The 13,533-nt window shown below is 41.5% G+C and overlaps 1 protein-coding gene across 7 annotated transcripts in view; it reads left to right on the top strand.

Annotated features, from left to right (window-relative positions):
* The window catches only part of LOC137370144 (probable E3 ubiquitin-protein ligase HERC1), a 480,710-nt gene that overhangs the window by 230,518 nt on the left and 236,659 nt on the right, over nt 1-13,533 (top strand). For 5 of the 7 annotated variants that reach the window (XM_068032400.1, XM_068032381.1, XM_068032390.1 and 2 more), the window contains one exon: nt 11,559-12,343. The exons of 1 other annotated variant lie outside the window; for it this stretch is intronic. In XM_068032400.1, the coding sequence (XP_067888501.1) occupies nt 11,559-12,343 (785 nt within the window). The remainder of the gene's footprint in view (nt 1-11,558; nt 12,344-13,533) is intronic. One more of the 7 variants, XM_068032373.1, reaches the window with a different exon arrangement.

Raw genomic sequence — 13,533 nt, 5'->3', positions numbered from 1 at the left:
AATTAGAGGTGCGTGTAACAAGAGTAATACAATAATCATAGTGGATTTCAATCTATATATAGACTGGGTAAACCTAATTAGAACTAATGTGGAGGATGAATTCTTGGAATGTATGCAAAATGATTTTCGACAGTAGTATGTTGAGGAACCAACTAGGGAATGGGCTATTTTAGGTCTAACATTATGCAATGAGAAAGGCTAATTAATAATTTCAGGAAGAGTGACCATAATATGATAGAATTTTACATTAAGTTTGAAAGTGATGTAGTTCAATCTAAAACTAGGGTTTTAAATCTAAGCAAAGGAAACTATGTAGGTATGAGGGGCAAATTGGCTATTGTGGATCGGGAAACTACGTTAAAAGGTATGACAGTAGACAGACAATGGGTAACATTTTAAAGAACTAATACATAATTTACAGTAAAAATACATCCCTTTAATGCACAAAAACCCAGCAAAGAAAGTGTTCCAACCATGGCTAATGAAAGAAATCAAGGATTGTCTTTGATCAAAGGAAGAGGCGTATAAAGTTGCCAAATAAAATGGTAAGCCTGAGGATTGGAAGCATTTTAGAATTTTGTAAAGGAAGACTAAAATAAGAAAGGGAAAATAGAAATAGTAAACTAGTGAGAAACAAAGAAACAGACTGTAAAACCTTCCATAGGTATGCAAAAAGGAAAAGTTTATAAAAGACAGGTCCATTACAAGCGGAGTCAGGAGATTTTATAATTAGGAATAAGGAAATGGCAGAGAAACTAGACAAATACTTTGTGTCTGTCTTCACAGAAGAAAATACTAAAAACCTCACAGATATAATAGAGAATCAAAGGACTTATAGTAAACGAGGAACTGCAAGATATTATTAGTTTAAAAAAAGTACTAGAGAAATTTTTGGGACTTAAAGTAGATAAATCCCCTGGACCTAATGATCTACATCCCAGAGTGTTAAAAGAGGTGGCTGTCGAGATAGTTGCATTGGTGGTTATCTTTCAAAATTCTATGGACTCTGGAATGGTTCCTGCAGATTGGAAGGTGGCAATTGTAACCCCACTGTTTAAGAAAGGAGGGAGAGAGAAAATGGGGAACTACAGACCTGTTAGTCTGTTAGTTGTAGGGAAAATGCTAGAATCTATAATAAAGGATGTGATAGCCCGACACTTGGAAAATAATGGTAGGATTGGGCAGAGTCAACATGGATTTATGAAAGGGAACTCATGTTTAACAAATCTGTTGGAGTTTTTGGAGGATGTAACTAACAGAATAGATAAGGGGGAACCGGTGGATGCAGTATATTTAGATTTTCAGAAAGCTTTTGATAAGGTCCCACACAAGAGGTTAGTAAACAAAATTAGAGTGCATGGGATTGGGGGTGGGATACTGGCATGGATTGCGAACTGGTTAACAGAAAACAGAGCATAGGAATAAATGGGTCATTCTCAGGTTGGCAGGCTGTGACTGGTGGGGTACCCCAAGGATCAGTGCTTGGGCCCCAGCTATTCACAATCTATATCAATGATTTAGAATTGGGGATTAAATGTAATATTTCCAAGTTTGCAGATGACACAAACTAGGTGGAAGTGTGAGTTGTGAAGAGGATGCAAAGAGGCATCTTTAGGGGGGATTTGGAGAGGTTAAGCGAGTGGGTAAAAATTTGGCAGATGAAATTCAATGTGGAGAAATGTGAGGTTATCCACTTTGGTAGGAAAAACAGAAATATGGAGTATTTCTTAAATGGTGAGAGATTGGGAAGTGTTGAACTTCAAAGGGACTTGGGTGTCCTTGTTAATGAGTTACTGAAAGCTAACATGCAGATACAGCAAGCAAATAAGAAGGCAAATGGTATGTTGGCCTTTATTAAAAGAGGATTTGAGTATAGGAGTACAGATGTCTTCATGCAGTTATGTAGAGCCTTGGTGAAACTGCACCTGGAGTATTATGTGCAGTTTTGGTCTCCTTACCTAAGGAAAAATATATTTGCCATAGAGGGAGTGCAATAAAAGTTCGCCAGACTAATTCCTGGGATGGAGGGATTGTCCTATGAGGAAAGATTAAATAGACTGGGCCTTTATTCTCTGGAATTTAGAAGAATAAGAGGTGATTTTATTCTAATATACAAAATTCTTAAAGGGCTCAACAGGGTAGATGCAGGATGGATGTTTCCCCTAGCTGGGGAGTCCAGAACCAGGGGACACAGTCTCAGAATAAGGGATAGGCCATTTATGACTGAGATGAGGAACAATTTCTTCACTCCAGAGGGTGGTGAATCTTTGTAATGCTGTGTCACAGAGGGCTGTGGAGGCTCAGTCATTGAGTATGTTCAAGACTGAGATCGATAGATTTCTACATATTAAAAACATCAAGGGATACGGGGATAGTGTGGGAAAATGGTGTTGAAGTAGAAGATCAGCCACGGTCTCATTGAATGGTGGAGCGGGCTCGAAGGGCTGAATAACCTACTCCTGCTTCTATTTCTTATGTTCTTATGAAAGAAAGACTTGCATTTATATAGTGCTTTTCACCACCACCAGATGTCTCAAAGTGCTTAACAGGCAATTAAGTACTTTTGAAGTGTAGTCACTTTTGTAATGTAGGAAACGCAGCAGCCAATTTGCACACAGCAAACTCCCACAAACAACATGCCAGATAATCTGTATTTTTTGTGATCTTGATTGAGGGATGAATATTGGCCAGGACACTGGGGATAACCCTTCTCTTCTTTGAAACAGTGCATCCACCTGAGCAGACAGATAGGCCTCGGTTTAACATCTCATCCAAAAGACTGCGCCTCCGACAGTGCAGCTTTCCCTTAATACTGCACTGGAGTTTCAGCCTTGATTTTTGTGCTAGAGATGTGGAGTGGAACTCTTTCCGGGATTTTGTACTTGGAACATAGGACCAGGAATAGGTCATTCAATTGCTCTTGCGTCTATCTGTTAAATGATGGCTGATGTGTACATCAACTCCATTTAACTGTCTTTGCTCCATATCCCTCGATCCCAATTCGGATGCGAACCTTTTGTATGTTCCAGCCAGTATTTTCTAGATCATTTCCTAACCCACTAAAATCCATAAGACCGCACAGGTGGCGCACATCAGCATAACCTTTTTGTTTGCTCATAGGATGTAGGTGTCACTTGCAAGGCCAGGACTTATGGACCATTCTTAATCGCCTTTGAGAAGGTAGTGGAAGTAACCTTCTTGAACTGCTGCAGTCCATGTGGTGTAAGTGCACCCAAAGTGCTGTTAGGTAGGAAGCTCCAGGATTTTGACGCAACAACAATGAAGTATATTTTCAAGTCAGGCTGGTGTGAGATTTGGAGGAGAACTTGTAGGTGATGCTGTTCCCATTTGCCTGCTGCTCTTGTTCTTCTAGGTGGTAGAGGTCTTGGGTTTGGAATGTGCTGTCGAAGAAGCTTTGGCGAATTGCTGCAATTCATGTTGTATATGGTAAACATTGCTGCCACTGTGCGTTGGTGGATGGTGTACCAATCAAGCAGGCTGCTTTCTCCTGGATGGTGTTGAGCTTCCCGAGTGTTGGAGCTGCACTCAACCAGGCAAGTGGAGAGTATTCCATCACACTGCTGACTCTTGTCTTGTAGTTGGTGGACTGGCTTTGAGAAGTCAGGGGCTGAGTTACTCCCTGTAGGACAACCAGCCTCCACGATATCTGCGCTCCTCTGATTCTGACCTCGAGTACCCCGATTTTAATCACTCCACCGTTGGTGGCTGTGCCTTAGGCGGCCTCAGCCCCAAGCTCGAGTCCCTCCTTAAACCTCTACCACACTCCTCCTTTAAAACACTCCTTAAAATCTACCTCTTCGGCCAAGCTTTTGATCATCTGCCGTAATATCTGCTTATGTGGCTTGGTGTCGTAATTGGTTTCATAATGCCTCTATGAAGTGCCTTGGGCCATTTTCTTGAATTAAAGGTGCTATATAAATAAAAGTTGCTGTTGTTGTTGCCACTTATCAGCTCAGCCTGAATGTCATCCACGTCATGCTGCACGCAGGTACAGACTGATTCACTATCTACGGAGTTGGGAATGAAACCAAACACTGCAATTATCAGCGAACATTCCTACTTCCTACCTTATGACGAAGGGAAGGTCATTATTGATGCAGCTGAAGATAGTTGAGCCGAGGACAATGCCTTGGGGAACTCCTGTCACAATGTCCTGTGGCTGAGATGATTGACCTCCACAACCACAACCATCTTCCTTTGTGTAATGTATGACTCCAGTCAGTGGACAGTTTCGTGCCTGATTTCCTTGGCTTCACTTCAATTTTACTAGGAAATTTACGAGGATTTTTCTATATCGTTCAAAGCACCAGTGAATATACTTCTAATGCAGTATCATCTTGTATTATAATGCTTCCAGAAATGCTTAAAACAGAACGGCCTCCGCCTGAAGTCCCCAGCATCACAGATGCCAGACTTCAGCCAATTCGATTCACTCCGCGTGACATCAAGAAACGACTGAAGGCACTGGATACTGCAAAAGCTATGGGCCCTAACAATCTTCCGGCAATTGTATTGAAGACCTGTGCTCCAGAACTTGCCGTGTCCCTAGCCAAGCTGTTCCAGTAGAGCTGCAACACTGGCATCTACCCTGCAATGTGGAAAATTGCCCAGGTATGTCCTGTACCCAAAAAACAGGACAAGTCCAACCCGGCCAATTACCGCCCCATCAGCCTACTATCAATCATCAGTAAAGTGATGGAAGGTGTCATCAACAGTGCCATCAAGCGGCACTTGTTTAGCAATAACCTGCTCAGTGACGCTCAGTTTGGGTTCCGCCAGGGCCACTCAGCTCCTGACCTCATTACAGCCTTGGTTCAAACATGGACAGAAGAGCTGAACTCGAGTTGAGGTGAGAGTGACTGCCCTTGACATCAGGGCAGCATTTGACTGAATATGGCATCAAGGAGTCCGAGCAAAACTGAGGTCAATGGGAATCAGGGAAAACCCTCCGCTGGCTGGAGTCATACCTAGCACAAAGGAAGATGGTTGTGGTTGTTGGAGGTCAATCATCTGAGCTCCAGGACATCACTGCAGGAGTTCCTCAGGGTAGTGTCCTAGGCCCAACCTTCTTCAGCTGCTTCATCAATGACCTTCCTTCAATCATAAGGTCAGAAGTGGGGATGTTTGCTGATGATTGCACAATGTTCAGCACCATTCGTGACTCCTCAGATACTGAAGCAGTCGGTGTAGAAATGCAGCAAGACCTGGACAATATCCAGGCTTGGGCTGATAAGTGGCAAGTAGCATTCGCGCCACACAAGTGCCAGGTAATGACCATCTCCAACAAAAGAGAATCTAACCATCTCCCCTTGACATTCAATGGCATTACCATCGCTGAATCCCCCACTGTCCACATCCTAGGGGCTACCATTGACCAGAAACTGAACTGGAGTAGCCATATAAATACCGTGGCTACAAGAGCAGGTCAGAGGCTAGGAATCCTGCGGCGGGTAACTCACCTCCTGACTCCCAAAGCCTGTCCACCATCTACAAGGCACAAGTCAGGAGTGTGATGGAATACTCTCCACTTGCCTGGATGGGTGAAGCTCCAACACTCAGGAAGCTCAACACCATCCAGGACAAAGCAGCCCGTTTGATTGGCACACCATCTACAAACATTCACTCCCTCCACCACCGACACACAGTGGCAGCAGTGTGTACCATCTACAAGATGCACTGCAGCAATGCACCAAGGCTCCTTAGACAGCACCTTCCAAACCCGCGACCTCTACCAACTAGAAGGACAAGGGCAGAAAATACATGGGAACACCACCACCTGCAAGTTCCCTTCCAAGTCACACACCATCCTGACTTGGAACTATATCGCTGTTCCTTCACTGTCGCTGGGTCAAAATCCTGGAACTCCCTTCCTAACAGCACTGTGGGTGTACCTACCCCAAATGGACTGCAGCGGTTCAAGAAGGCAGCTCACCACCACCTTCTCGAGGGCAATTAGGGAAGGGCAATAAATGCTGGTCTGGCCAGTGATGCCTACATCCCATGAATGAATAAAAACAATGTTTTGAGATCATCTCTTACATTAAAGTTGTTATTGATGAGGACATCGAATAGATGGGGAAGGTGGTTAATCTTACCAAAGTGTCAAAAGAAGTAGGTTCAGTGGGTGTCTTCTCTAACTATATACAAAACTTTGAGGTGGAAGACACATTCCTGATGCAAATCAAGATGGTGTTACTCCTATAGCTTTCAACTTGTTAGTGAGCAAAAGCATGTGTAAAAAGCAGTGAAAATAATGGGTATCTCCTTAGCTTAACGATGTTCTAGAATCTTTTATAAAGCCACATCTTGCCCTATGCATTTCTTCAAACAGCAAAATTCAGCCTATTTTTCTAATTACTCCAAAGCATTGAGATCTACCGGTCATCTTTTGAGCCAGGGATTGTGGTTTCTTTGCCTCACTAGAATCCTACTTATGGATAAAAGGCATAAATCCTTTAGTTTTTGTATGGCTCAAAAATAATCCTGTTCCCCAGCCCTAGAAGGGCTTTTCCAAAGCAAGTCGCAGGCTCGGACACAATTCTCTCTGACCATTGCTATTTTAATATTACTCCCATCTGCAGTTTTTATACACTTGACATGAATACAGTCCATTTCCAGAACTCTAGAATTGGCTGAGTGATGCATTATGGAATTCATTAAAATTATTCTCACTCAGCACCAGCTAACTAAACCAGATAATTGTCTATGGGTATGATCAGTGGTTCTGACCGGATGATCACTGGAAAACTTACCAGTGTTGTGTGTTTGGAGGCTATATGGTTTTAGCTGGTTGAACTCCAGCAATGCCCATTCAGAAGTAGGGGGAATCATAGAAAGTTTACAGCACAGAAAGAGTCTACTTGGCCCATCGCGTCTGCGCTGATCAAAAAAAAGAGCCACCCAGCCTAATCCCACTTTCCAGCATTTTGTCCAGAGCCCTCCAGGTTACGGTACTTCAGGTGCACATCCAGGCACCTTTTAAATAAGATGAGGTTTTCTGCTTCTACCACCCTTTTAGACAGTGAGTTCCAGACTCCCACTACCCTCTGGGTGAAAATTATTTTAGTCATCTCCCCTGTAATCTTTCTAGCAATCACTTTAAATCTATGCCCCCAAGGCACTGACCTCTCTGCTAAGGTAAATAGGCCCTTTCCATCCTCTGTATCCAGGCTCCTCACAATTGTGTACATCTCAATCAAATCTCCCCTTAACCTCTTCTGCTCTAAGGAGAACAACCCCACTCTATCCAATCTTTCCTCATAACTGCAATTTTTCAGTCCTGGCAGCACCCTCGTAAATCTCCTCTGTACCCTCTCCAGTGCAATTACATCCTTGTTTTACATATGTTTTGTATAGTTCAAGCACAACCTCCCTGCTCTTCTATTTTATGGCTTGACTAATAAAGGAAATGATTCCATATGCCTTCTTAACCGCATTTATCGATCTGTCCTACTTTCAGTGATCTGTGGACATACACTCCAAGGTCCCTCACTTCCCCCACACCGCTGTGTCCTCCCATTTATTGTGTATTCCGTTGCCTTGTTTGACCTCCCCAAATACATCATCTCACACTGCTCTGGGTTAAATTCCATTTGCCACTTTTCTGCTTACCTGGCCAGTCCATTGATATCTTCCTGCAGTCTACAGCTATCCTCCTCGCTATCAACCTTACAGCCAATTTTTGTGTTGTCTGCAAACTTCTTGATCAGTCCCCGTACTTTTACATCCAAATTGTTAATATATACCACAAAAAGTAGGGGACCTAGTACTGAGCCCTATGGATCTCCACTGGAAACAGCCTTCCAGTCGCAAAAACATCTCTCGTCGACAATTACCCTTTGTTTCCTGCCACTGAGCCAATTTTGTAGCTTGCTACATTCCCCTGGACCCCATGGGCTTTTTTTTTTTAACCAGTCTGACGTGTGGGACCTTGTCAAAAGCCTTGCTAAAATCCATGTAGACCACATCAACTGCACTACTCTCAACAATCCTCCTTGTTAATTCCTCAAAAAATTCAGTCAAGTTAGTCAGACACGACCTTCCCTTAACAAATTCATGCTGACTATCCTTGATTAATCCATGCCTTTCGAAGTGACAGTTTATCCTGTCGCTTAGAATAGATTCCAATGATTTGCCCACTACCGAGGTTAGACTGACCAGCCTGTAATTATTGTGTCTATCCCTCGCTCCCTTTTTAAACAAAGGTACAACGTTAGCAGACCTCCAATCCTCCGGCACCGCATCTGTATCCAGTGAGGATTGCAAAATTATGGTAAGACCTTCTGCTATTTCCTCCCTGGCTGCTTTTAACAGCCTGGTGAGCATTTCATCCAGCCTTGGTGATTTGTCCACTTTTAAGGATGCTAATCCTCTTAATATTTCCTCTCTTCCTATGTTTATCATATCCAATACTTCACACTTAACTACAATGTCTGCATTGTCCCCCTCTTTTGTGAAGACGGACGCAAAGTATTTATTAAGAACCATACCCACATCTTCCGCCTCCACACAGGTTACCTTTTTGGTCTTTTATGGGCCTTACTCTTTCTTTCATGCCCTCTCTTTGCTTTCCTAATTTTCTTTTTGATAAGCTTTTCTTTTCTGCTTTATCATACCCTGTAAGCTCCTCGACATCCAGGGAGCTCTAGATTTGCCCGTCCCACCCTTTCTCTTTGTGGGAGTATGTTTACTCTGAACCCTCTGAATTTCCCCTTTGAATGGCTCCCACTGCTCTGACACTGATTTACCGTCAAGTAGCTGTTTCCACTCCACTTTTGCTAAATCACTTCTCAGCTTAGTAGAATTGGCTTTACCTCAATTTAGAGCTTTAACTCTTATTCTATCTCTGTCCTTTTCCTTAAATATGTTAAAACAAACTGAATTATGATCTCTACCACCAAAATGCTCTCCCACTGCCACTCCTTCCATCTGCGCAGCTTCATTACCTAAAACCAAGCCCAGAACCATGTCCTCTGTTGTTGGACTTGCTACATACTGGCCAAAAGGTTCTCCTGACTGCACCTTAAGAATTCTGTTCCCTCCATTCCTTTCACGCTAAAACTATCCCAGTTAATATTGGGGTAGGACCCCTAAGGCTGAGAACCTACTTTTAAGCTCTTTGGACTTAGTTAACTGGGATGTGCCCTAAGGGGATGCAGTATTAACTCCGTAGTGGGCAAACAGAATTCCAGTTGTGTAAATATCTCACTAATTCATTTTGGATCCTCTTAAACTTCGTGATAAATTTCTCTACATCATCCAGCTGGCAGCCTCAAAAGAAAGACTTGTGAAGGAAATTTTTTTTCGATGCCAAAGAAAAATCAATTGAAATGATTCCATGATGTTGCTTTGTCATTATAACGCTGTGCATCATGATCATGTGGTTACCAGAATCCAATGAGCACAGGCTCCCAGGGACAACGACATTTTGCAGTCGCATTGTTCCTACAGACCAATTGTGTTGTTTTAAAAAAGAAAGCTTTATGACCTTGCAGTAATGTGGTTACTGGCGACGAACTGAGAATCTGTATTGAAGGCATTGTTTCATGTCTAATTAAAGCAATCAGAGTGGTCATGTAATTAGTTACAACCAATGATTACTGGATAGTGTCAGTCAGTTGGAAAGGTCACATGATCAGTATTGGTAGTGGTATGGTTCAAAGCAGGAACAGCATTTGTTTTCATTTTCTTTTTAGATAGACAGCCAAGAACATGTAAGGTATGCTGATTATCCTTAATAAAATTGTAATTTCTACCGGAACTCTACCATTAGTTATCGTAGTTACCGTATAAAAGCATAGACATGAGAAATCAAGTTCTTTTTTTAATAATAAACAATGTAAGCATTATTTGACCCCTGGCTCATACCTTTAGATCAGCTCTCAGGCTAGGTAGACATTTTCTCTTGTAGGTTCAACCCAGCAGTGAAAGTTTGAGTGCACTCTTATCATGCATAGGCCCATTTGGAGGTTAAGGTATGGGAAACTTCTAGTAGGCTAGGTTTTAGGCAGCTAGCAGGAGCACTTGGCCTGATTTTTTTTTTTGTCTTGACCAAATGGCTCAGATAACTGCTCTCAGTTACCCTGAAGTGGTAGGTTCTAGCCTTGGCTAATGCAGAATAAAACACTCATGGCTGTGAACCAGAAGGTCATCTGCGAAGCTCCATGGCAGAGACTTGAATAAACACAATCTTAGTCACAGTTCAGTGAAGTATTGTGGGAATGCTGTACTGACTAAGGTGCTGGCTTTTGGATGAGATGTTAAATCAAATGTTGGCCATCGTCAAAGCTTCCATGGCACTCCTTGAAGAAGAAGAGTGAGATAATTCTGCAGGTGTCCTGACCAACAATTATCCCTCAACCAACATCACCAGAACAGATTATCTGGTCATTTATTTTTTTTTCTGCTTATGGGTCTTTGCTTGCAAATTGGCTACTGCAGTAACTACACTTTTAAAGTACTGTATTAAATGAGGATGAGAAAGGTGCTATAATAATACAAGTTTGTTCTTTGTGAAAGACTTGGAGATGTTTCTGAAATATGATTAAATGCTATATAAATTCTTATGTATGAATAGTGAACAAATGAGAATGTTTTTACATATTTTAAATATTGTTTTCTTCTGAATGCTGCCTTCACTTGCAGCTGCTGCCATAATTTCCCCTTTGTGTTTCTCTCTGTGCTCCTTAGAGCTACTTATTTTTGTGCTGGCGTGCTTAGGTCTTAAGGAATGGACTATTAAAGGTTTAAAATTAGACCTGATATATGGTGTGGAAGGAGAAGCGATTACTTCAGAATGGCTACAGTTGGCTTGAAATTTTTAAAGCCACTGGTCGTTAAGCCTCCTTTGAGAGATGATGGCAACTTTTATTTTTGAATATGGAGGTTGAATTGTGTAAAGAATGATATCTGTTTGATTATTCCTAACTTCAGTACACTTGAAGCTTGATTTTGCTGGATGTTTTGATACACTGCCAGGTTACCAGCTGCATCAATTTTAATACAGCCAAAGATACATTTATATATTCTGAAGAAATCAGCTTTTGGCTACAGTAAAGTCAAGAATAGTGTAAAAAATGTACATCTCCTAGCCTGGTACCAATTCTAATTGCATTTCACTTGAGGGGTGGTTTTGCCTGTCCCTGCCGATTTGCTTCACCGATTGTCTCCAGTTCTGCCCATGCTAACCTCTAGTGAATTGAATGGAGAGTGTGGAATATGGAATGGTCTGGGTTGAACTGATAACATTATCTTAACAACAGGCAAGATGTTGTTGGGGATTGACAAAAAAAATTGAGATTATCTATGTAAAACATTCAAAACTTTTGCTAGAAACGTTATGAATGATTAATAAGAGCATTGCTTCTATTTAATTTTGATTCATACTACTACTCCTGTCCAATTTTAATCTTTTATTTCTATACATTTTTCTTCGTCCATTCTCTTTCGTACTTCTGTTTTACTTTCTCTTTTTCACATCTTTTCTTTTTTGCTTTAATTCTCCCTTCATCATTGTGTTGTAACACCTGCTAATAAAGCTTCCTGAATTCTTGGTCTCCCAGTGACACACCACTCTCTACCCTGGAACCATGCAAGCCTCATCACTTTGATATCACGAGATTTCATGGTCTTAAACCTTCCATATTATTGGACCTGACCTACTTGACAGGAGTGCATGAAGAGCCTGAAATATGCAGCAAGATGACACAAAGTAAAGACTCCCCTGAGAAAGTTGTCAAGACTGAACTAGAAAAAAAGCTGGATGATGAAATTGCAAAATTTATGGCAGATGATGACCACAAAGACCCCTCCAGCTTTCAAAACCAGGAATCTTCAAATGTACCTACTAAAAACGTACTGCAGCATAATGAAGAAAATGAGGCTGAAAAAGAGTGCACTTTAAAAATTGATGCTGACTTAATTGAAAGCTGTCAGAGCTCATGTGACAGGAGTGTTCAGAGCCATGAATTATTCCTAGCTGAACTACGTGCTGTGCAACTTTCATATATCTCTGTTGGGGCCATGAAAACCCTTAGTGTCATACTGAGTTATGGCAAATATGCAGACTTACTCCTTGTTCCAAATATCACTGCAAGCAGTCCTTGTAGTTCAGATTGTGCTAAAGCTTCCTCCGGCTCCTCAGAGAATGCTGAACTTAGAATGGTCCTTCATTACTTAATGAGGTGCATGGTAAAATGGGCAGTGCGGCCATGCCCAATTAAACGAGTAGTTTCGCTAGCCGATCTAGACCGTGCACATGCCATGATCTTCAAGTGTGCATTGGATTCCTTGGTGGGAGATTACAGAACCAAGGAAAGTAAAGGTAAGAAGCATTTAGCTACAATTGCCTATCCTCATTATTGTACTGTAATACTTCTGGTACCCAGCCTCTGATGCAACATTTTCTTATGATTGATGTAATATGTCTTATTTAATGATGAAATATACTCTTATTCTTGATTTTTTAAATGATATTTTAGAGTACCAATTCTTTTGGTCCCAACTATATCTAGATTATTAAAAATATCCAGTAATACAGTGACAGTACATTTATCAGTGGCTTACTTTCTGCCTGAAAAATGATTTTGGTCACAGGATGTTGGGAAGTGATGGATGGAATCTGTTTAGGGTGCTACATTTTCAATAGGGGTAGTGTGCTGCTTCAATTGAATTATTTTTAAAAATCATTTCGGAGTTGCCAGCTTGATTGTAGAACTTGAGGATTTTTTTTAATAGACTATATGATTAAGGCATATTGCTCTAAAATAGAGTAAACATGTAAAACATGTTTTCTTAACTACATTAGTGGCGCAAATGGTAACTGCTCCAGTAACTTGACTTGAGACTATGGTAACACGGAATTACCTGTGTTCATTTAAATATATATCTCGTGCTTAGTTGTGCTGCACTTTACAGCATATCAGGAATGCTCAGCTTTAGATGGTTACAACGCACGCTTGACCAAGTTTGCCCTCATTATATTACATAAAGTAATTCTGTCAGCCATGACTCAGTGTTAGCCATAGCTCAGATGATAGCACACTCACCTCTGAACCAGAAGGTTGTGGGTTCAAGTCCTATTCCAGAGTCTTCTGCACAAAATTGAAGCCGACACTCCAGTTCAGTACTGAGAGAGTGCTGCACTGTAGGAGATGCTGGATCCTATAGCACTATTTCGAAGAAGAGCCGGGGAGTTCTACCGAGTTCCTTGGCCAATATTTATCCCTCAGCCAACACCACTAAAACAGATTAACTGGTCAATATCACATTGCTGTTTATGGGAGCTTGCTGTGCAAAAATGGGCTGCTGCCTTTCCTACATTACAATAGTGACTACACTTCAAAGGTACTACTTTGGCTGTAAAGAGGTTTGGGATGTGTTATGTTATGAAAGGTGCTATATAAATGCAAGTCTTTATTGGTAATAATTGCACTGTTTCTGTTTAACTTTATATTTTGGACATCAATAATCTTGAAAACATGGCCTCTTTAGTGTGCAAGCAATCAATTTGCA

This window comes from Heterodontus francisci, chromosome 1, assembly GCF_036365525.1.
Source record: "Heterodontus francisci isolate sHetFra1 chromosome 1, sHetFra1.hap1, whole genome shotgun sequence".
NCBI classification, from domain to species: domain Eukaryota; kingdom Metazoa; phylum Chordata; class Chondrichthyes; order Heterodontiformes; family Heterodontidae; genus Heterodontus; species Heterodontus francisci.
The sequence above is the reverse complement of the archived record's forward strand: the minus strand, read 5'-3'. Positions and strand labels throughout refer to the sequence as shown.